This window comes from Canis lupus, chromosome 38, assembly GCF_048164855.1.
Source record: "Canis lupus baileyi chromosome 38, mCanLup2.hap1, whole genome shotgun sequence".
NCBI lineage: Eukaryota > Metazoa > Chordata > Mammalia > Carnivora > Canidae > Canis > Canis lupus.
In genome coordinates this window covers 3,983,436-4,007,955 of record NC_132875.1, presented here as the reverse complement: position 1 = coordinate 4,007,955, position 24,520 = coordinate 3,983,436, and the positions used below count along the sequence as shown (strand labels likewise).

Sequence of the window (24,520 nt, the reverse complement as noted above, 5' to 3'; positions counted from 1 at the left end):
TCATTCTCAAAAATGCTCTTTATTCATTCACACGTATTATTGCATTTAATGTTCCTCCACACCCAGGAGCAGAAAGAGAAGGACTCCACTTTACAGAGGAGAAGCCTGGGATTCACAGTAAAGTGCTTCTCGCAAACCTGCAGGGTGAGTGATCGCAAGAGCACAACCTGGAGCTGCTCTCAGCTCCCCAACCTCACCGCCCGTTTGCACATACGGAATGCTCAACTTTATTAAAAATATCTTTAGCAACAAAATTTGAGAAACTATAACCAGAAACTCATACAGAATATGTATAGAAACTGTATTTCTATGCAACTTTTGACTTTTATTAAATCGTTCAAGATTTCGCCCACTTTCTTATATTCTGGGCATAGTGGTTATATTTAGGGTTAAAAACATTCAGGCATTTTAGCATCCTGTCTTCATATCATACAAACTAAGTCTTAACCACCTCCGACCACTACTGATACCAGCAGATATCCCGCCAGCAATTATTCGATTGGAAAACTTCCTTGAAACAATGTGAGTAAATAGTTTTTCCTGCAAGTTTGCATACATTAAAATACAATCATGAAAAACAGGTTGGTCAGCAATGAACACATTTGCAAATGGTGTTAAAGGTCAAGCCCAATATTAACACTGACTACCTCAACATCAATGAAAGATACTTTCAAAATAAGAAAAAATTCCAGTATCCCAAACATATATATTCTTCTGTTCCTGTGATGAACTACATGGATATCTGTATTAGGTCTGTTAGGAGTCTAACAATCTCAGGATTTTTAAAGATTCTATTTATTTATTTGAGAGAAAGAGAGTGAGAGTACACGTGAGCAGGGGGAGGGGCAGAGAGAGAGAATCCCAAGTAGACCCTGCACAGAGCACAAAGCCTGACTCAGGGCTCGATTTCACAACCGTGAGATCATGACCTGAGTGGAAATCAAGAGTCGGACGCCTAACAGAGTTATTCAGACACCCCACAATCTGAGGATTTTTAGAAACACCCCGTGGAGGAAGAAATAAGGTATAAGACCTAAGAAAACTGTCCATAAAAAAAAGGAACAAAGCTCAGATTACCACTCAGAGAGGGGCCAGGCCAAAAGGAGGACCAGTGAGTGCCTGGGTCACCTCTACCTGAGGTGGAGCTTGGGATCCAGTTGTCAGAACCAATAAGCACACACTTGGTTGGGTGACTCTAGCACAACTCTGATGTGACACCATTCTGGAGAACCTCTAAGTCGTATTTTACTTATCGATCTTTTTCTCCTGTTTATATACAGATGCACCCGTAATCCTAGAGATAATCCTGACAGGAAGGAAAAGAGACAATTATAGCTCACTGTCCACCACAAATGCACATCATCCAACTCCACAAAAACCCAGAAAGCACAGCAGGTGTGCGATGTTTCAGATTTCAGACACTGTCATCGTCAGCTCTGATTATGTTTTTTGAATGGTGACCCTAACACGCTTTTCCAGTTCCAGTAAGTTTTGGTAAAATTTTTCAGCAGTGTCTTCATCTAGGTCCATCTGGAAAAGAGGCAAAGATAGGGATATAAGCAAAAAGGAAAAATAATATGAATGGCATCTGCGTAAAAGGAAGGCATTCGACATACATAAGAGAACGGGGGAAAAAAGAACAGGGCTGGTAGGTCGGGGCTGGGGTTCCTGACTCTGAGGACGTGTCCCAAGCTCCAGCCTTCAGCAAACCTACCGTTGCCGCCCTCACACAGCAAGAGTGAAAGACCTGGTTTTGCTTTCTCCCCGAACTCTTGTGTATCCAGTCACAGGAGACACCAGCCAAGGGTTTTTGGAATTTAACTGACATCCACCTAATGTCCATCTTCTTTCATCAAGCACCCCAGCTGTAGCTGGGCTCACTGGCCTCCAGGTAAGAGCTCACTTACATTGCCAGGCTCCACGGAAGCTACTGGGTGCCTTGCAGCTGTGCCCTGGCCATGAGAGCTGAGTGGAAGTGGGTGGTATTGCCCACAAGTCTCCTGTAAAGGCATCAGCACCTCCCTTTCCCCTTCTTCCCCTGGCTCTCTTGAGCCGTAAGAATGAGGGTCATACCCCAGGAATGGCAGAGGGTGGCTGAAGGACCCTGGGTCCTGACAATCTGGGGAGCTGCCCAACCCGCCCAAGGCTACCTCTCTCCAAAACTGCTTTTACGTGCGAGAGACCTGAGTTTCCATCCTGTTTAATCTATTAGTTCACACTCTTCTGTCCCACGTAGAAAACCCAATTTTATTTTTATTTATTTGTTTACTTCAGACAGAGAGAGCACGCACATGAGCATGAGCTGGGGGAGCAACAGAGGCAGAGGGAGAAGCAGGCTCTTTGCTGAGCAGCGAGCCCGATGTGGGGCTCGATCCCAGGACCCCGAGATCATGACCTGAGCCAAAGATAGACACTCAACCAACTGAGCCCCCAGGCGCCCCTAGAAAATTTAATTTTAATTGATACACTCTATGTAAAAGCAAACTTTCAGCCCCTATAAAATAAAGCAACATCTCCTTTCAGGTCAACACAGAGGCTCTTTCTGCACAAAGCTGACAGGCTAAAAATGAAAACTTTTTTAACATTTTGGAAGTAACTTTTACATTCAACATAAATCTCATCAGAGTTTTCCATATGGGAACTGGAAGAGGCAAGAGCGATCTCATGCAACCCCCGCTCTGAACAGAGGAGAAAGCTAACCCCCCAAATTGATCAACGTTTTTAAAGCAAACTTTCAACGCATTTCCATAAAATGCTAATATTTTGGTTTGTAAAATGAAGCGTTTTCTCACCATTGATAAACAAGTCATGCCCTTGAGATTAACAGTCTGTTCAAACAAACTCTGAGGCCCTTCTTAAAAGGAAGTTTATTAATTTACAACAGAGTAGCCCAAGGTGTGTTCTTTGGGATTTTATTAAGTGCTACATAAAACGTGAAGGAAAAAATAAAAAGTCATGTAGTCGAGAAAAAGTGAGAAAGAGCAGGATGGGACACTGCAGACACACACAGGTGAACTCCGGCACCTTCTCGGAGCCTTCCCTGGGCGAGTGTGCTCAGTGGAGGTCTCTGCAAATGGGGAACACAATATGAAGCTTTTCTCAAACTTCCTTGGCCGACAAACAGCTTTTTGCAAATCTTCTCAAGGAACCAGAATCCCACAGAACATATTTTGGAAAACACTGGAGGTTCACAGGTTCATTTTTAGTAAAGAGACGTTGCGGGAGCAAGAGCACGGTTCCCTTCAGACCTCAGCTCCTGACACAGACCTGATCACTGCCAATTATTTGACATCGCGGAGAAAAATTATTTGTCGCAATCTAGTTTTATTTTAGGCCCACGCCTCCCACATAAACTAGGCAGCGGAAAACAGGAGGCTGAAATAAACCCTACTCCTGACAAAAATACAGCAAAAACAGTTTTATAAGTTCAAAATAAATTTTCTTTTTCTTGTATGTAATTCCATGTTTGACTTGTTTTTAGAAGACTATCCAGAGGCTAAAATCCACAGCATCAAGGCCTTTATTTCCCCGTACTTCATGCCCTGCCTCGTGAAAAGTCCAATCTATCAAAGCTAATAATCGTCACAAGCAGAACTGAACATTCGAGGGGAAGGTAGCTTCCCTCAGAAAGACACTTTATATTCCATCCACCTTGCAACGCGTTTATTGTGCACCTACCACATGGGAGGCAACCTGCTTGGGAAGGGGGTTTAATCCTCCTCCTCACAGAGCTTATATTTGGACACAGGAGTCCGACGTGGAAGGAATCCTACACAGAAGAGGTACGAGATGCCAAGAAAGCCTGTGATGGAGGCACCTAACCTGGTCTAACAGGTCACAGAAGCTGGGGTACAAGCTGAGGTCTTAAGCATAAGCAGAAATCTATCAGTTGAAAGAAGGGTGGGCACCTGGGTGGCTCTGTTGGTTGAGCGTCTGCCTTCAGCTCAGGTCATGATCCCGGGGTCCTGGGATCGAGCCCCACGTCCGGCCCCCTGCTCAGCAGGGAGCCTGATTCTCCCTCCCTCTCTGCTTCCTTCCCCCAGCTCATGCTTGTTGTCTCTCTCTCTCACACACAAAAAAACACATAAATAAAATCGTTAGGAAAAAAAAAGGAAGAAGAAGGGTAAGAGCCATTCAGGTGGACGGAAGAAGACATGCAAGACTCAGAGGCAGGACAGAGCAGAGAACGAAAGCAGGTCAGCTGGACGCAGCGACCAGAGAGGGAAGCTGTGGGGACCAGTTCAGCAGCCAAGCAGCAAGCGTCCTCCGTGCAGCAGTGTAAACACATTTACCTTCTGGGTCGCTACATAATTGCTTCCAAAGCCAGTGGTGGCACTCAGGTATTTGGTCAGAGGATTTAGAGACTCCGGCTTTTGGTGGAAAAGCCATACCTAGAAAGGAAGAGGATGTCAATGATTTTTTTCTTCTTCTGCCCAAGATGAGTGAAGCCAGGGAGAGTGGGGGGTGATCTATAATAAGCATTTTACCAAGCTCTAAACAAACTCTAAAAATTCTCTTGGGTATCATCAGCTGTGACGTCCTCATGAACCACTAACATAATCTGAAGGAAGAAAGGAGGGCAACTTGCTTAATAGCATCCTTTGAAAATTTATTTAAAGCTAAAAAAAAAAAAAAAAAGCCTCATATTTTAGCTGTCTCTTCCCTTAATCTCCAAATTAAAGTTCACGCGTATAGATAGCTTTTTCAAGGTTGATACTCAGCCCATGCCACAGGAAGTACAGGTTAAAACTTGTACTATTCATTTTCATTTTCTTAATAGATAAGCACGAGCATGTGCATCGTTCACAAGATGTACATGGTAGTAAGTGAGTCTCCCTACCCTCCCAAATTTTCCAGCCACCCCTCTCTGGAACCAAGCACTCTTGCTAGTATCTTACATGTTCTTCCAAAGAAAATCTATTTGTTTAAAAACATAGATAGCCTTTTCTCTTAACTCAAGTGGAAGCAAAATATACATACTATTCCAGACTCAGCATCTTTCACTTGAACAACAAGCCCTTTCGAGAGATGTTCAGACCAGTAGAGAGCTGTTCTGTTCTTTTTTATTTAAAGCAGCCCAGTATTCCATCTCGTGGCTGGACCGTCATTTATGAAATCAATTTCCAGGGGATCCCTGGGTGGCGCAGCGGTTTGGCGCCTTCCTTTGGTCCGGGGTGCAATCCTGGAGTCCCAGGATCGAATCCCACGTCGGGCTCCCGGTGCATGGAGCCTGCTTCTCCCTCTGCCTGTGTCTCTGCCTCTCTCTCTCTCTATGTCTATCATGAATAAATAAATAAAATCTTTAAAAAAAAAATCAATTTCCAAATGACGGACGTATATGTTGTTTCCAGTCTTTGCTATTACAAGCCACACTGCACCGAAGGATGAATACGCCGGCTCATAGAACCTGAGTACGTCGGTAAGATAAATACCAAAGATGGAATCGCTGGGTGAGGAGGCTGGGCGCGAATTATTTTGAAAGATCCTGCCAAACAGTCCTGGATACAGGCTGCGTCAGTCCACCTTCCCTAGCAGTGCGGGGGCATGTCCACTCCTGACGGCCCCGCCAGGTGGGTGCAATACCGAACTTTCTAGTGGCTGCTAATCAGAGGTGGAAAACAATCTTTCGTTACAGTTGTGATTTGCCTGAGTAAGACGGAGCACCTTTGCCGTGACCAACACAGTTTAAAGACTCTCTTCATACCCTTTGCCCACCGTGCCAACAGATGGTCATTTCTCTTGATTTGCTGAAGCTCCTCCATACTCGTTAGTATGAAAATTAGCCCTTTCCTATGATACGAATGGCAGCTATTTTTCCTCCACAATTTGGTTAGTCTTTGGAGCATATTTATAGTGAGGATTTTGGTCACGTGAAATGGGATTATTTTAATTTAATCGAAAAGTTCACGGGTGTCTGGGTGGCTCAGTCAATCAAGCATCTGCCTTCAGCTCAAGTCATGACCTCAGGGTTTTGGGATCGAGCCCTGTGTCAGGCTCCCTGCTAAGTGGGGAGTCTGCTTCTCCCTCTCCCTCTATCCCTACCCACTGCCACTCATGCTGCCTCTCTCTCTCTAATAAATAAGTAAAATCTTGAAAAAAAGTTCCATCTTTTTTTCTTACAGTTCTAAGAGTAGCTAAGCCCCCACACTCTTAAAACTATTAAAACATATTCCCCTATTTCCTTCTAGTCATGTTTTTTGACTTTTGGGTGTAAATCTTTTAATTTATCTAGAATTTTGAGTGTGAGGGATGAAGAAAAGATCCTGTTCTATTTTTTGGCAACATTTGCCAGATAATCCCTCTCCCCCACTAATCTAGAATACAGGCACCATCATTTGCCAGGTCCCTGCATGCCGCAGGCCTGTCCCGAACCTTCTAGTCTACTCCCTCATCAGCCAAGTCACATGCCAGCACTATACTGTTTTCATTAAGAGAGTTTTCTTAAATATCTTGAATGCTGAAATACGAAGAATCCTTTACAGTAAGCTTCCTCTCGTTTATGCCTAGAATTCCTGTTTTACAGATGATAAAAGGCTTAAATGAGTAAAAACAAAACAAAACAAAACAAAAAAAACGTGTCCCCGGATCCATAGCTAGAACCTGGAGAAGTGGGATTTGAACAGAATCAGCAGAATTGTAGAGCCCACACTCTGAACCACTGGCTTTTGGCCACTCCAGGTTAGCTCACGTACGGAGATGAAACTCCCGTGAGGACTGCAGAGATTCTTACGACACATGCACTAGGCCCAAATCCTCATCCATCCACATCCACCAGCATCTACGATCATTACTACTTGGCAATCGGAGGCATCCATCCATATTATAGAAAATTACAGCAAAGTCACAAAATTTTAAATTGTGACACGGGTCATGCTGTCCTATCCAGATCAATGCATCCTTCAGAGCCCAGATCAAGCCCTACTTAGTGAAGCAAAGCCTGTGCCCACCATCCCAGCTTCCTGTGATCATCCTCTCTGAACAGTCTAACTACTCACCACCTGATGACAGAATGTTTTATTTTCTTGCCTGTCTCCTACATTCTTTTCTTTTTTTTTCAAAATATGACCCTAAGCTCCTTAGTACCTGGGGATTTTGTCTCCTAAGTATTCCTCGTATCACTGATACTCAATATATACTTGACCTCCACATTTGATTTTCATTATCTCTAAAGGATCACATACTACTTCTAGTGCTTTGACAAATACAGTGACTAATTAAAATTGGTTTAAAAGTACTTGACAATCTGTGTTCTTACAACAAAACGCATTTATTTCTGCAACATTTACCAAAACAAGAGTGCAAACCAAATCCCTCAGTGTTTTCCTTAGCTAATTTCATTTTTTTTAAAAGATTTTTTATTTATTTATTCATAGACACACAGAGAGGCAGAGACACAGGCAGAGGGAGAAGCAGGCTCCATGCAGGGAGCCCGATGCGGGACTTGATCCCGGGTCTCCAGGATCACACCCAGGCTGCAGGTGGTGCCAAATCGCTGCGCCACCAGGGCTGCCCCTCCTTAGCTAATTTCAATTCAGCCAAGATTCAAGAATCTACTACGTATAAGCACTACAGTGACAGGGGACAAATGAGCTTCATCTTGAGGGACGTTTCTGATCCATTAGCAGAAGGTGCCTTTGGGGCCTTGAGTTGATGAATCATCAAAGGCATCATTTGTGTAATGAGTAATATCTGTCATTGATGGGGAAACACATGTAATCCATTTGCCATGTGTGATTTTAAGGAAGTGCACTGATTTTCAAATAAAGTTAACACTCGATTCTCTAATATTTAAACAGAGGAAAGAGAATCTTCATATAAAAGGAAATGGAGTTGGATGGTGTCACCTGTACTCTTGGCCTGCAAGGTGCACCTTCTCCATGGGAACCGCTGGCCCGGCCACCATCTTGCTTTGCCTGCCCCTGTGGTGTTCCGCTGCTTTGCCCTCGAGCTGCTGGTGGATCTTGCTTCTGCAGAAGTGCTGTCCCTACGACCATGCTCCCCAGTGCTATGGTAGACACTACACTTTGAAATTTGACTCCTCATACTCTACACTCAGTCTTATGGTCCCCCTTAGTCCAAAGCAGGACCTTGATCATTCACAGAGCTTCTCTTTTCTGTTGAGAGGGTTTCCACTACCGGCGAACTGAAATTTATACCTGCTAGGCAAGCGTACAGGCAACTGCAACTCTAGTAACGTACCAGGGCTTCTGTTCCATTGTACGGCGTCAAAGTGAAAGCATTTGCAAAAAAGCGAAGCTGAGGAAAAGAAACGAACAGTCATTTTTTGTGGTGATTTAGAACAGTCACAAAAGCGACATTAAAAGAAGACATTCATTTCTTGTCATAGAACATTTCTTAAGTACTAAAAAATAAAGAAGTCTAAAAAAGAAATCTCACAATCTCTGTCGCTCCGAGCCAACCATTTTTAACAGGGAGGCATATTTCCTTCTCATTTTTTTCCTATACCTGCCATAATGGAGGGACAATTTTTTCCAGAGCTCTGCAAGAGAGAAATGTCTCCTATGAGGGGCATTTTCTAACGTGTGCTGGAGGAACACTGGTCCTGCAAGACACTCAAAACATTAACAAACGAGCAAAAACACGGTTCTGTGGTCATACCGTGCTCAACCATCCCCTTCTGGGGAACTTTTAATGCATATGACCACTCTGAAAGCTCAGAGACACCCAGTTTAATATCCCTTGATGCAGGTTTCTAAAAATGATGTCATCCTGGTACCCTCGGGAGCTACAGTGCATGATCAAAGGCACATCCCTGTAAAGAGAAGCGGGTGTGCAGGTGGTGAGGCAGCAGGGCCCCAGGGAGTGCGAAGCAGGGGTGACTGGACTGAGGAACTTCAAAAACCTCAAATGAAATGAAACTCTGCCACCTTCTGGTTCAATTTCTTAAATCCGTTCCCAACCCTCAAGCGTGTCACGTTGGCCGCACGCGGAAGAGCGGAAGCAAACCAAGAACGGAGCGTTCACACTCACCAGCCATATGATTGGCAGCAGCAGCGTCCACACCAAGGGAGGGAGAATCCCGTAGGTCATGTTGGTCACCATCGTACCCGGGCACACCACGCTGGAGTACAGACCCTGGCAGCACGGAGAGGACCAAGAAGAGGACTCAAACTCAGTGTGTACTGAGCCAGGCCACCAGGACGCGTGTGAGTAAAGAGGGCGTGCAGATGAGCCAGGACGCCAGGGCACGAAGCACAGATGCTCTGGGCTGCCCCAAGCTGCGCGAGCCACTCGGTGAGAGAGTCACGCACGGAGGACTCACTATGAGAAGCGCTGAGGATGCAAAAATTAGTAAGACAAGATCTCTGTTCTCAAGAAACTCACAGTACACAGAATGACCGAGCTTGAAGCTGGAAGAGAAAAGTAGGATCCGGTCACTGGAGTTTCCCATGTATTGGCTTAATTTAAGAACGGTTTATGAATCATAGTAAGCACTTAAGAAAAAAAAAAAGGACATATACGGGGGCATCTGGGTCGCAGGCAGTTGAGCATCCAAGCTCCTGGTTTCGGCTCAGGTCACGATCTCAGGGTCAGGAGATCGAGCCCTGCGTTGGGCTCCGTGCTCAGCAGGGAGTCTGCTTAAGACTCTCTCTCAGGCAGCCCGGGTGGCCCAGCGGTTTAGCACCTGCCTTCGGTCCAGGGCGTGATCCTGGAGTCCCAGGATTGAGTCCCACATCGGGCTCCCTGCATGGAGCCTGCTTCTCCCTCTGCCTGTGTCTCTGTCTCTCTCTTTCTCTCTCTGTGTCTGTCATGAATAAATAAATAAAATCTTAAAAAAAAAAAAAAAAGACTCTCTCTCTCCTTCTGCCCCTCCCTGCTGCTCTCTCTCTAAAATAAATCTTTAAAAAAAAAAAATACATATACAGTACAGTCTCTGCCTTCAAGAAGTTTCTGATCTAGTAAATACGACAGCTAGACCTAAAGTCTCTGTCTGTCTCCCTGCAGTTCATTAGACCCACGCTGTAGCTTGAGGTGGGAGCTCCTGACACGAGAGGTGAATGAAGGGCTGCGTGTGGTTCCACAAGGACCCCCACCCCAACTGAAGAGCTCTACATCAGGTCCTTGGCCCAGGACTTGTCATTTTAGAAAGATCTGCCCTAGAAAGAGGGCCCAACTACCACAGAGCGTGTGTTACCAGGAAGGGCCCTGTGTGGGCTTTACTAATCCTTGGACCACTGGGATTTGTTGTACTAGTTTATTTAGTTAGATTTTCACTTTTTCTTTTTTTTTTTTTAAACATTTTATTTATTCACGAGAGACACAGAGAGAAAGAGGCAGAGACACAGGCAGAGGGAGAAGCAGGCTCCATGCAGGGAGCCCGACGTGGGACTCGATCCCAGTACCCCAGGATCACACCCTGGGCCACAGGCAGATGTTCAACCACTGAGCCACCCAGGTGTGCCCCAATTTTTACTACATTTTACCTTACGTAGCTATTGACTATTTTAACTCTTATTTCTACTACTTTTAAGTCTCTCTTCCTAAGAGCCAAGGAGGAAAAGCTGTGGGCTGAAAACCAATCACACAGATTTTAGGAGACAGCACCATTTGCTAAATCTCCCTTCTTGTAAAAGATGAAATCCCGAAGCTTACTTGACAACAAAACTTGAGTAAAGTCCCAAAGCATTTCATAAAAAGAGAAGCTAATCCACCCTGACCTTGTGCCCACAAGAGAGCTTCCAGAGAACAAGCAGTTGTGACAACTTTTTAAATATCTCAAGAAACCTCAGAAGGAAGCTAACAACTGGACAAACACACTGAACTCAAATAATAACAATGACAGTAATAATAATGATGATGATGATGATAGCCGACATAAACACACACAAGCTCATGCACACTCGTGCACAGACCACATGCCTTCCATACACACATGACGCCTACACACATGCAGACAGCACATGTACAATCACATCACACACACGCACACACATTCTGAGACCTCTAGCTCCTGGGAGTGCTCCACACCACCCCCCTCATTCAACCCTCCCAACAGACCTGCGAGACAGGCACTATTTTCATCCCTATTTTTCAGATGAGGAACCTGAGGCGTTGGGAGAAGATACAATTTGTCTAAGGATTCAAATCCAGTTCTGGGAGATACTCTCAGCTTCTACTCTTAGACCACCCTCCTTTCTAAGAGGCATGTTTCCAGGAGATTTCGTTCTAATCTGATAGGGGATCCATTCCCGGATACGCCAGGATTGTGACTGTGTCCAAAGCATCACCAGAGAAGGTCCCGCAAGGGCAGACAGCTTCTCGGTCATCTTTTTATTTCTCCTTTCTCTCCAACCCCAAGCCTGGCCCGAAGCCCTGAAGATGGTAAGCATTCTGTAAGTATTAGCAGGATTAAATTTCTCCCCAGTCCCACCCTCAAATAGCAGAGTCAAAGAAAACCAAGGAAAATGCCCCGAGAAAAACTAGAGATTTTCAGTTAAGGTTTTGGACCTGAGCAGGAGAGGTATCCAGGGCAGCTACTGTAAGCTCCAGACCCCAGGGGCCACAGGGAGCCCACATAACTGCCAAAGGCCACCTTCTCCATAGAAACAGTCCCAAAAGTTGGAGTCTGCACAGACAGGCCTGTGGAGTGAGTCTCACCAAAGATCACCACTACCCAGGAGGCTTGGCTACTCCTGATGGTCCTCTAGTGCCTGACGTGATAAACACTAGGACATGGCACAGCTTAGTGGGAAACGTCTGACAGTCAGACTGCCCGGGCTCAAGTCTGAGCTTGACCACTAACCAGCCGTGTGACCTCTGGGTACCTCATGTCACCCGACTGTGGTGTCCTCACATGAAACTGGGAACACTCAGGCCTAGCCTCGCTGTGACAGGAGGGGCACTGAGTGACGTACACAGGGAAGGAGTACAGTATCTCAGACCCAGTAAGTACTGCCATCATCAATAATGTCATTCTGTTCATAAATTATAGCTCGTGAAGAGGTACGGAAGGGCAAACGAAACCACACGTACCTAAAAGGTCAGGAGCTAATTATCTCTGCCCCAAAACTTTTAGGCACGCCAACTGCCAATCTTATTCACATCTTATCTTGTCCTCAGAGCAATCCTGCTCAAGAAACGATACTGCGTCTTCTAAATGATGACAGTTCATGGAAAGCCAACCCCATTACTAGGAAGTCAACCATAGCTGGGAAACCACTGCCCTGCCATTCCCATCACCGGGACAGGCCTCACCCGTGGGTTGAAGTTCCGGTTCAGCGCCACACTCAGCAGGTCAACTGCATATTTGGAGGAGCTGTAAGGCTCCTGGCCTCTGCTGTGCTGGATGTCCTCAAGGTGGAAATTAGATTTCCTTGCATTGCGAGACGATGTCCAGATGAGCTGGGAGGGACTGTCCCTGTGACAGAGAAGAGGTTCCAGTTCCTGAATCTGAATGAGATTAAAAAAAGGAACAAAAAAAAAAAAAAAAAAAAAAAAAAGATCAAAATCTACTGGAGGAGTACAGGTATCAGCTGTGAAACCATTGTCCGTGTACCCTGGAAGCAAACCGGTATGTCATCACTGACGGGGCTACTCTGGACGTGTGAGAGGAGGCTGGAACGACCCACGTGAGATGAGTTAGAGTTAGAGACATCTGGAACCGATGTTTAGCTTCATAAAGATGGATGCATATAAAGATATTTATAGGCACTTACATATACATGGATGACCCTGCGTGTTTATCTCTCTGCTCTGTTAGCCTAGAATCTACTGATCCATCAATAGCAACAAGCACCCAGATCTTCGTTTTTAATACCATTGTCCAGTAAGAAGAACCAGATTTTGGGACACCTGGTGGCTCAGTTGGTTGAGCGTCCAACTCTTGATTTCAGCTCAGGTCATGATCTCAGGGTCCTGGGATGGAGCCCCACGTCAGGCTCCACAGCAGTGGAGAGTCTGCTTGAGGATTCTCTCCCTCTCCCTCTCTTCCTCCTCCTGCTCAAGCTCTCTGTCTCTCTCTAAAATAAATAAATCTAAAAAAAAAGCGGCACCAGATCTCCTTAGGGAAATGGCTGATTCTAGGAAATAAATCTGATGAGTCTGAACCATCTTGTAATGCCAGAAAGAACATGCTCAAAAAGAAAACCATGCGGATGAGGCTATACCAGAGAGATGCAGGATCCAACAGAAAGAGCCCTCAATGGCCTAAACTCAAATAACTGGGGAACGAAAATAAGTAGTATTTCCCCCATCCTTTTGTTTTTAAAAAGATTTTGTTTATTTATTTGTAAGAGACACACAGAGAGAGGCAGAGACACAGGCAGAGGGAGAAGCAGGCTCCATGCAGGGAGTCCTACGTGAGACTCAATTCCAGAACCCTGGGATGGTGACCTGAGCCAAAGGCAGACTCTGTCCACAACCACTGAGCCATGCAGGTGCCCCAATAAAGTAGTATTTCCAGCTCCAAGTAGAAAATACATATCCACAAGCCCATGGGAAGATGATAAGTGATTTTTGCAGCTTTACTGAGGTATACTTGACCAAGAAATGACTGAATGGAGCATCAGATGGAGAACAGACAATCTCTCTTGCAGAGAAATTCCAAACAATTCATGTAGCTAATGAAACCTTTGGGGCGTCAAACACAAACCCTTCAGTACGAGGTACACATAGAAGTCTCCTCCAGAGAATGCAATATGGAAAGGGAGAGAAAACCAAAAAAAAAGAGACTTTATAATGAAAAACCTGACAAACACTCCCTCGAGTCAGATGATCAAAGAGAACATCAATACCCACAAGTCACAGCAACAGCTGATGATGCCCTTGATGCGATGTGATGAGAATGGGACTTCACCTCTGTGGTCCTCCTCCCGCAGACACAGTACTCAAGTCTAACCATGAGGAAAACCTCGGACAAATCCCAACTGTCATCAAAAACAAGGAAATCTGAGAAACTGTCACAACCAAGGGGAGCCCAAGGAGACAGCCACTACATGTACTGTGGTACCCAAGAGGGGATCCTGGACGTGACAAAGGACATTAGGCAAAACTGAAGAAATCTGGATCAAGTTTAGAGTTTTGGTTAATAATAAGGCATCACTATTGGTTCTCAGATTGCGACAAATGTATCCCAATAATGTAAGAGGTTAGTAGCAGAGAAAACTGGGCCGGGCGGCAGGGGGTGGGCCATAGGAACTCTGCACTAGCTCTGCAACGAATCTGCAAATCTAAAACTATTCTATAACAAAAACCGTATTAGAGAAAAACGTAGAAAAGCTTCCAGATGCGCGCCCCATTTGCAATGAACAGATAAGTCAAATGCAGTCAGGATGAAATCAGTTTAACTGGTTCCTGGACAGTAATACTACACTGTGCTCGGGACTCCAGAGAAATTACCTCCACTCTTTGTAACAACCCTAAAGGTTTGGTCACGTCACCTATAATCAAACTGGGGACGGATGATCCATTTGCACAACGCATTTACACCGGAACCCAGAATCCAAGTTTGTATTCCAGGAGAAGTGGTAAGATTGTTAAATCGAACCTGAAGAGAGTGGGAAGTGCTCTACGCCTTCTGATTATTTTACTTGATAAATCACTTCCAAAACCCTTGCCGAGGGACACCTGGGTGGCTCAGTGGTTAAGTGTCTGCCTTTAGTCCAGGGTGTGATCCTGGAGTCCCAGAATCGAGTCCCATATCGGGCTCCCTGCATGGAGCCTGCTTCTCCCTCTGCCTGTGTCTCTGCTTCCCTCTTTCTCTCTCTGTGTCTCTCATGAATAAATAAATAAAATCTTTAAAAAAAAAAAAAACCTTGCCGATATGCCTACCAATACCAGGATACACATGGACAGGTCACGTCATCGGGACACCTGTGACCATTGTCCCCATGGCCACCACTGCCATTCCCCCAACCCAGATGACCCAAATACCTGATGTCCTGAACATTAATTTTTAGAAACTAGATTTATCATAAAATTAACAGACTAGTAATAATTATCTTCTTTTATTGCCAACTAATTTAATAATTCAAAGAGAAGGCAAAGAACGAGTATTATATTAAAAAGATAAAGGAAAAAGTAGATAATGGATCTGTGTAAAGGTATAAAGAAAGGCAAGAACTGAATCCCATTTTGACTTTACATTTTAATTGACTTTTGTCATTGAAAAAGTGACACCGTATTGTGTTAAATCAATAGCATGAAAGGTTATAGAATGAAACATGAAGCCCCCCCACCATGAACTGGCGCCCCAGTTCAAGGCAACCAGTGCTCCCAATTTCATCCGTATCATTCTAGAAATGTTATGTACGTTTATATACTCTATGTAAACATGTATCTTCTTCTGTTTCTACAAATGAGATCACACTATACATGCTGCACCCTGCCATTCCTTCTTCACGATAAAACGCGAGAGGCCGGGAGACCTGGGGGCTCAGTGGTTGAGCATCTGCCTTCGGCTCAGGGCATGATCCCATGGTCCCCAGATTGAGTCCCACATCAGGCTCCCTGCATGGAACCTGCTTCTCCCTCTCCCTCTGCCTCTCTCTCTCTGTCTCTCATGAATATATCAACAAAATATAAAATAAAAAAAATTAAAAAAAAAACCACAAGAGGCCATCGCATGTAAGTGCAAAACGTTTACCTCATTTCTTCTCATGGATCCATAATATTCCAACATCTGCCTCTATCTTCATTTACTCTAAATACGGGCAAGTACTCAAAGAGTTCCAACGTTAAGGGAAATTAAGCTGACAGTGGAGAAGAGTGCTGGTGAATACAGAGGCGTCAGAAATGCGGGTTCTGTGCAGGCCAACCCGGCAACAGGAGCTGATCCTCCAACACCGAGCAATTCTAGGCAACCAGCAACAAAGCCGGGCATTACTTAATCTAGGTATTAAGGCTGTCCTCTGGGTTACACATGAGGCAAGAATACGGAACAAGCCAGACAAACTACACAGCTCTTGTCTACGTGTACCTGTACGCCTGGAACTGTAACACATGGTACCGATGCCGAAGCATCAGAAACCAACATAATGATAAAAGACTAATTACAAATTTGCTGTTTAACAATGGCTTGCCCACCACCCCATCCTATCTGGCACCCAGCCCAGTTGCAAAGGCCGTTCAGAGCAGGACCCGTACTTTCTCACAGTTCTGCACGCTGTTTCTGAAGGCGCTTGTGTTTCCTTCTCACTCTGTCTCTGCCGTCTAGAGTTGATGTCAAAAGAAAAAAAAAAAAAAACAGAAAAAAACATATATATACATCGATACACTGCTTTAGCGAAGCAATGTTTTCATAGAGTGCAGGGATCATTCAATCCAAATACTCAAGCATCCAACGCTAGCCATAAGCTAACGAGCTGAGCAAACAGGCCCAGGACGAGGCCACACAAGCCTTTAGGGTTAGAGCACTAGAGTGAGCGAATTGGGCCCCGAGTCTCTTTACCAGAATAAAGTGGCCAAAGACGTTGGTTTCAAAGACCTCCTGGAGGCCATCGGCAGTGACTTTGTCTTCCTGGGTCAGCAATCCTTCAGCTGTGGAGAACATATGAATCACTTTTCTGAAACAGAAGACAATTGCATGCCTTTGAAAAGCTTCTTTAACTGAAGATACTGAAAAATAGTCCCTGCTGCTCTCCCCTGCCCCAAAACCACATTTTCCTTGATCCTATAATATCAAGAATAAAAATACCCATTTCTCAGATTGTGTTATTGTGAATCTATAAATACCATGCAAAAATGCTTCCTTCCCCACCTCCTACCCCCCACCCGCCCTGCCCCCCTGGCCCCGATTCAGAGAAGTATTCACGTTAGAAGTCAGACTACCAATAGGACCCTGGCTCAAAAAAACTGCTGCTGAAACTCTTCTCACTTTTTTCCATGTCATGTCGCAGATGAACCTCTCTGGGGGAAAAAGAGCCATGCCAAGGAGCAAAAGTCTTCCCCTGCACAAGCTGTTGGGTAACTGCCAAAGCTACACAGGTTGGTTTTTTTTACTGGGAATTCTTAAAGCACCGAGTGGATTAACACGGTGATTTGCTGTGAGATCAATTTAGTAGGTCAAGACCTGGGTGTGTGTGTGTGTGTGTGTGTGACGGAAGAGAAGTAAAACAAAAGTAGCAACGTAGGAAGGAGCATGCAGGAAGAGTGAGAATATCTACCTGTAAGTTTACTAAGTCACAGAGTAAGATTTAGTTCTTTTATTTTTAAAGATCTTATTTATTTGGCAGAGAGAGAGAGACGCGGAAGCAGGGGGAGAGGCAGAAGGGGAGGGAGAAGCAGCCTCGGCGCCAAGCAGAGAACTGGATGTGGGGCTCCATCCCAGGACCCCGGGATCATGACCTGAGCCGAAGGCGGACGCCCAGCCGACGGAGCCCCCAGGCGCCCCTAGATTCAGTTCTTACTGTGGGTCGTGGCCAGACCTTTCAGAAGCACGTCTGTGCTACCGCGTACTGAGACTCTCCCAGGGAGGCCTTTCCTTCGGCGCATTTCCCAGGCTACGGGGCAGAGCACCTGCCACAGCGCCAGGGGACGCTTCCAAAGCAGCCGTCCCGGGTACTGACAACCCTGGACAATCTCACCGACAGCTCTGCCAAATCCTGACATGACCCTGCTACGAGGCACATCCAGGCAGACCAAAAATGGACCCTCTGCAGCATGGAGCCACCTGGAATGTCCCGGAGACCTGGAGCACCCTAAGGCCCAGGACGTGCAGCGTTCTCCACAAAAGATGGGTGCTCTTCCTTCATGACGTGGCTGCAACACTTCCCGTCCTTATTCTTCTCACCCGGCCCTCAGCCCCCAACTTAACCTACCGAGGGCAAAACCAGGCAAAAAAAAAAAAAAAAAACACCCAAAACCAAAACCAAAACCTGACTCTTCCTACTCAGTTCATCTAGAAAATGGACATTACCTTGAAAAGAGGCCACAGAAAAGTGCTTTGATATTCAGCTGTGGATTGGGCATGATCCCAGCGTTCAGATAGACGTAGTCTAATCTCTGAAACCTGTGAGGAAAACAAGACCAGATTGTTCTTTTTCTCTAGAGCAACTGGAATAAAGAAGCCCTACGATGGACGGAAAAATGCTCTCTGCACCCAAATAGTGGCCACAGCCAGCTGAAGGGGATGCATGGCACATCCGCTGACACCGCTTCTTTCTCAATGGGGTTTCTCCAGCCACAGTAAACGGTAAATATTTGAGAATTTTTTTTTTTACAGTGGCTTCAAATAATTTGGGGAGCTATAATGGGCTTTGAAGTTACGTCTACTCAGATGGATACTCCTTCCAGCTTTGTCCTCCCAATTGACACTGCACACCTAATTACGTAACCCTCTGTCCATTAAACCCACTCTCTTTCTGGTCTTAGGACGTCTTCTACTTTTTTCTTAAGATTCACATCTTCCCTAGGGATAAGTAAAATATATGTAATATTCGTGATCGCCCAATCTGATCCATCAGTGCTGGAGGCTGAGTGTCAACGTATCTACTAAGGCAACAACAGAGCCAAGTGGAAACCCTCCACTCTTCACAGCCAGGTGCTCGGGAATCACAAAATGAAGAAAGCTCACAGGAAGACAATGACATGACAGATGCTGAATGGGGGAAGGCGCTCCTGGAAAGCTCCCTACAGGACATCTGTCATGGAGAGAACAGTGATGTGTAGACTTGTGAGAGCTTTTTCATTTTTAAACCTCCATAAGCCTTAATGTAGCGTATTCCTCTAGGGCCAAGCCTGCCCTCGTGATACAGGCACCGTGAATACTCACAAGATCTCCTACAATTCTACGCATTACACTGTCTCCGTGCCCTCTTCTGCATCGCCCAAGACCGTACGGGCCACAGTTACCTTAAAATACATCTACGTTACCAATACAGATTGCACGCAAACATCTCTTGATCATCCTATAAGTAATTAACAGCCAAATGACTCTAGTTACTAAACTTTCTGTTTAAAATGCTGATGTGGGGGATCCCTGGGTGGCTTAGCGGTTTAGCGCCTGCCTTCAGCCAGGGCGTGATCCTGGAGACCCGGGATCGGGTCCCGCAAAAGGCTCCCTGCATAGAGCCTGCTTCTCCCTCTGCCTGTGTCTCTGCCTCTGTCTCTTTCTCTGTATGTCTCATGAATAAATAAATAAAACCTAAATAAATAAGTAAAAGGAGAGACTTTTAAAAAAATTTAAAAAATAAAAAATAAAAAATAAAATGCTGATGTGTACTACTGGGCCATCCATGTAAGCGCCATGAAGTCATGCGGGCCCATCTATTCTTTTCTTTGAATTCATTTAGTTAACATATAGTGTATTATTAGCTTCAGGAGTAGAATTTAGTGATTCATCAGTTGCATATAGTACCCAGGGCTCATCCCATCACATGCCCTCCTTAGTGCCTGTCACCCAGTGACCCCATCCCCTCACCCACTTCCCTTCCAGCCACCCTCATTTTTTTTTCTAGAGTTAAGAGTCTCTTATGGTTTATCTCCCTCTCTGTTTTCATCCTATTTTATTTTTCCTTCCCTTCCCCTCCCTGTGTTCATGTTTTGTTTCTTAAATTCCACATACGAGTGAATTGTCTTTCTCTGACTGACTTATTTCACTTAGCATGAACCCTCTAGTTCCATCCACATCATGGCAAATGACAAGATTTCATTCTTTCTGATGGCTGAGTAATATTCCCTTGTATAGATACCACCTCTTCTTCATCTACTCATCTGTCGATGGACATCTGGGCTCTTTCTTTTTTTTTTTTTTTTTTTTTTTTTTTATGGTTTGGCTACTGTGGGCGTTGCTGCTATGAGCACTGGGGTGCAGGTGCCCCTTCGGGTCACTACATTTGTACTTTTGGGGTAAATTCCTAGTAGTGTAATTGCTGGGTCACAGGGTAGCCCTACTTTCAACTCTTTGAGGAACCTCCATGCTGTTTTCCAGAGCGGCTGCACCAGCTTGCATCCCCACCAGCAACGTGAGAGGGTTGCCCTTTCTCCACATCCTCGCTAACTTCTGTTGTTTCCTGACTTGTTCATTTTAACCATTCTGACGGGTGTGAGGTAGTTTCTCATCATGGTTCTGATTTGTACTTCCCTGATACTGAGTGATGTTGAGCATTTCTTCCTGCGTCTGTTGGCCTGGAATGGGCTATTCCTAACTGAGGATGAAGGTTCTTTTCTGCTAAATGAGGAAATATAACTAAATCTATACAAAACAGAAAGCCGGCTGGCTGAGGTTTGGGCAAAGGAATGCCTGAAACCTGATTTGAGCTCAAGACTTCTGTCCTGACTCTCGGGTTTTTACCTCAGTAAGGACATTTACTGTGTAGCTTCACAGACTCGGGAACTCATATTTGTGGAAGAGTAGGAGATATCAAACCTAGAAAATCTCCTTAGTTCTGTAGAAAGATAATGTGGCAGAAAATTCTAGGAGAAATGACATTTCACAAGAGGCTAAGGCTGAAACTAGAAGAGTGGGGTGAAGAAAACCGGCCCCACCTTTGCTTTATAACTTGTACATTTGGAACAGGAAAATGCAAATGGGCTAGCAGCCCCCATACATGAAACACGAAGTTGTATTCTTTAGGAAAATGCCTTTAAAAAAAAGGCCTTGTTTTCACTGAACCTCACTTTACTGTCCAAGAAAATAAAGCAGTTCTTGTTTCTTAAGGACTTCAATTACAAAAATGCTTGAAAATTAATTATTCTGCATACCCTTGGGGCTGAGTATGGACTAGTGCGGGGCTCTTGAGCTTTTTGGATCATAAATTCTCCCTAGAATTAAAAAAAAAACAAAAACAAAAACAAAAAAACAAACTATGCCCTCTTTCCCCAGGAAAAAATGCATTGTGCACCTATATGCAATTCTGTGTACACTCTCTAGGGAGTTAGACATCTAAAGACTCTATTCCTTCAGATGCCAAGTATTTCTCAAATGCCTATTACACGCCGATTACCACGCATATGCAAACACATCTTTACAGGCCTGTGGGGGGGGGGGGGAAATCTCTGAAGAAACGGGGTACCGATGGGGGTTCTAAGTCCAACCCGATCAATATCCCGTCCTACAACCTTCTCAGGCACCTGCCCAACCTACTTAGCAAAGTTGTACATGGAGGAAAGATGCAAAAGCCATATTCAGAAAGGAGTTACCATAATGTCCACACAACTAGCCATACATCAAGGTGCACTCAAATTAATCCTCATGAAATAAGCATGACTAGGACTGGGCGTGAAAATGCGCTACCGAGACACCACAGGTCACTCTAGAGCACAACTTCTCACACTGCACCTGTTTCTTTTCAGGCTTTTCTCTTTCTGATCTTATCCACTGCTGTGTCATGCGATCACGGGCGAGAAAAGCCACTAACCAGAGGTGTTACCTTTGCTTGAGCTCGCTGGAGGCCCGGATGACCGACTGCAGGTTGCTGACATCCACCTGCACGATGCTGACCTCGGCGGCGGGGTGAGAAGCCAGCAGATCAGCGCTGACAGCTTCCGCTTTGCTCACGTTCCTGCATGCCAAACACACGTGCAGCTCATCGTCCTCCTCCAGCAGCCGCTTGCAGAGCGCGAGGCCCACGCCACTGACAGGACAGTTCAGACAAGAACACGCATTAATGCCGACAGTGCCAAACGGAGGCATTGCTCTCTGGTTCGGAAAACCACCTCTGCCAACGTGGGCTCCGGTGCAGGGCCCAGGCAGAGAAAAAAGACTCAAAGGTTTTTTTAAAAGAAGGGACAACCCCCCCACCCCAACTTGAATAGTCAGTCACGTGCTCAGGATGCTGTCCAGTTTGTGTTTCTCTCATTTTGCAAAAAGCGCACTGCGCGCAGAGCTGTCTTTTCATCGGCGGGCACCCACCCGGCGCTTTTCATTTTGTACCTGTTAGGACACTCGGGAGAGTGATTCAGTCTGTCACCAGCGAGAGCTGAACAGAGCATCGTGGTGGCTGTTTGCTGGGTTGCTCAAGGGCAGGGGCTCTACTACCTGTTGGCATCGCTGCCACCATCCTGAGCAAGAGCAAGAGCCAATCCCAGTAAGGAACAGATGGCTCTTTACCTAACACAGCAGGAGGCAGGTCCCCCTCAGTAAGGACAAATAACCCCTGCTGCCACTTCCTAATTGAAGACTCCACTGATTAAGCAGCAGGTAAGGAGAGGAAATAGGAGATGGCGCCTAGGAAGGGGGGGCGGGCAGGGCACAGGTCAAAGACAGATGAACCACTTCAGGAACGGCATCTGCAAGTGCATGGGGATTGAGGGCACCAGGCAGACCAGCTGGGCAGGGCTGCACCCCAAGCCGGGGCCGTCCCAGCAGAGCACCAAATACATGCACGTTTATTCCTCCTCCCTGAGCAGAGTGGGTCCTTACGATGAACATCCAATGGCATCCATCACCATATCCGCACAACAAAGAAACACACCAAAACAGCTCTGAGTTGCCTCCAGGCCTTGGGCTCCTGCAGCACCAGGTGGGGGGTTCAGGGCACCCAGGGGAGGACACTCACAGACACCTGCGCCTGCGCCGCTGGCTCAGCTGAGGGGGGTGTGGCTAGGGCACGTCTGATGGGATGACACTGGACCCATCCTCTCTGCCTTAATCCCTCAAGACCTCCCCCTGCAACAGGCATGCAAACAGAATGGTTTGATGGTTTGATGGGTGTCATCCTGCCCGCGATCTTCACAGAAGAGGCTGAGTCCACAGGGACAGCCCCGGAACAATTAGGAAGCGGCAGCAGGGGTTATTTGCACTCTTCCCACGTCTTATCAGGTGGAGGGTGATTTTTATTTTTTATGATTTTTATTTATGCATGAGAGACACAGAGAGAGAGAGAGGCAGGGACACAGAGGGAGAAGCAGGCTCCATGCAGGGAACCCGATGCGGGACTCGATCCGGGGACCCCGGGGTCACGGCCTGGGCCAGCCAGGCGGCCCGGAGGGTCACTAAGATGTGTCGCGGGGTCTGCTCCGGGCTGTCTGCAACGACACCCCCGCCCCCTGGGGCCCCCGACCGCCGAGGGCGCCTCACCTGCTGGCCCCGGTGACCAACACCACCTTCCGCATGGCCTCCCGCCGCCGCCGCCGCCGTCTCCGCCTCCCTCCCGGGCAGCGGAGGCCGGCGCCCGCCGAGGCCACGCCCACGATGCCGCCACCGTCCAATCAGCGCCCGCCGGGTCCCTGACGTCACGGCCTCCGCGCTGGGCCCTCCAATCGCGGCCCGCGCTGCGCTCCGGGGGCCGGGGCCGGCGTGGGGTGACCTAGGCCGAGGGGCGGGGCCGCGCCCGGGCCAATCCGGAGAGTCCGGCCCGAGGGCGCAGGTGTCCCCGGGCGCCGCCCCTCCCGCACCTGCGGCTCGCGGTCCAGGTGCTCCCTGCGGCGGGCGCGGGGCTCGGGGGCGCGCGGGGCGTCTCCGCCTGCAAACGCCTCGGCCTGGGGGGAAGGGCTTGGGCCTAGGAACGAACGGTTTGGGTATCGTCGACCTTGTTTTCCACTCCTTTTTTGGAACCGTGGCTCTAGGAACACGGGAGCTGTAGCGCTTTACGGGCCGGCTTCTGGTGACCCCAGACCTGCTCTTTCTCTTTAAAAAAAAAAAAAAAAAAAAATCGCCTTTGGAGAAATGAACATGGATTTCAGTAAAACGTGTCTGTAGAATCACGCTTGAATTTACCAATTTTCAAAATTTGGAACATGGCATGAATCAGAGTGTCCAAGAACTTCATAGGACATTATGGGCGCTGTACTGGAAGCTCCTACTTCAGTGTTTCTCAAACTCCGTGGTAAAGGGCCCCTTATGGTTTTCCAAGCCATCCCAGATGGGTACTTTTGGAAACTATGGTAACAATGGATTATTAGAAAAATGAAATAAAAAGGGAAGGATGCAAAGCACAAGCCCCATTTTTATTATTATTATTATTATTATTATTATTATTATTATTATTATTACTAGATTCAACATGTAAAAGGATCTTCAGCCAAACTGCTATTGACGTTTCTAAGGCCTATTCTAGGTTTCTGTATGTGTCCTGAACTCCACGCACCATGTGCCCGACTCTAGGGAACACACTTTAATCTACTTCATGGCCTCTTTCAGAGTTTCAATTATTTATGCCCAGCAATGAGCCCTGAGCAACGGGAGACTGAGAGCATTTACACTGGCTTCTGAAATCATAGAGGTCTTGATTAATTTGATATTGTAACAGCACTCCAACTTGCTTCTAGCTCACGCGCTCCCTGCTTGCTGACCTAAGTCCCTTGGTCTGCAGCAGAACTAACCTACTTTCCTTGAAATCTGCAGACCACTGGCCTTAAGGGAACCAAACTTCCCCAGAAGATAAGATCTGACTACATAGATTCAAAAACAGCTGCCGTGTATACTGGCAGGTCTGTTCAGGGTCATGGCAACATTCAATTAACCACCTGGGCTGGAGCTTCTCCTCCGTACAGCCCACCCCTCCCTCCTCCCATGCCTTCCCCTTTAAAACCCTCTACCTTTGCCTGGATGGGAAAATGGTCTTTGGAGAATCTAGTCCACCATCATCCCGGGTTGCTGGCTTCCTGAATAAAGCAAACT

The 24,520-nt window shown here is 46.4% G+C and overlaps 1 protein-coding gene across 8 annotated transcripts; it reads right to left on the bottom strand.

Annotated features, from left to right (window-relative positions):
- HSD17B7 (hydroxysteroid 17-beta dehydrogenase 7) lies at nt 1-23,092 on the bottom strand. 8 transcript variants are annotated; one of them, XR_012025993.1, is made up of 9 exons: nt 22,979-23,092; nt 21,330-21,533; nt 17,876-17,968; nt 16,409-16,523; nt 12,217-12,379; nt 8,992-9,096; nt 8,200-8,256; nt 4,293-4,391; nt 1-1,530 (listed from the first exon to the last, which is right to left on the bottom strand). XR_012025993.1 is itself a non-coding variant. In XM_072815008.1 (9 exons), the coding sequence occupies exons 1-9, from the start codon at nt 23,011-23,013 to the stop codon at nt 1,441-1,443; spliced, it is 993 nt and encodes a 330-aa protein (XP_072671109.1). In that variant the 5' UTR covers nt 23,014-23,092; the 3' UTR covers nt 1-1,440. The 8 variants fall into 8 exon arrangements, 4 of the variants coding, with proteins under 4 accessions (XP_072671109.1, XP_072671110.1, XP_072671113.1 ...); XR_012025996.1 differs by having other exon boundaries at nt 12,217-12,411; nt 16,409-16,497; XM_072815008.1 differs by having other exon boundaries at nt 12,217-12,411.
- Nucleotides 23,093-24,520: the final 1,428 nt, after the last annotated feature.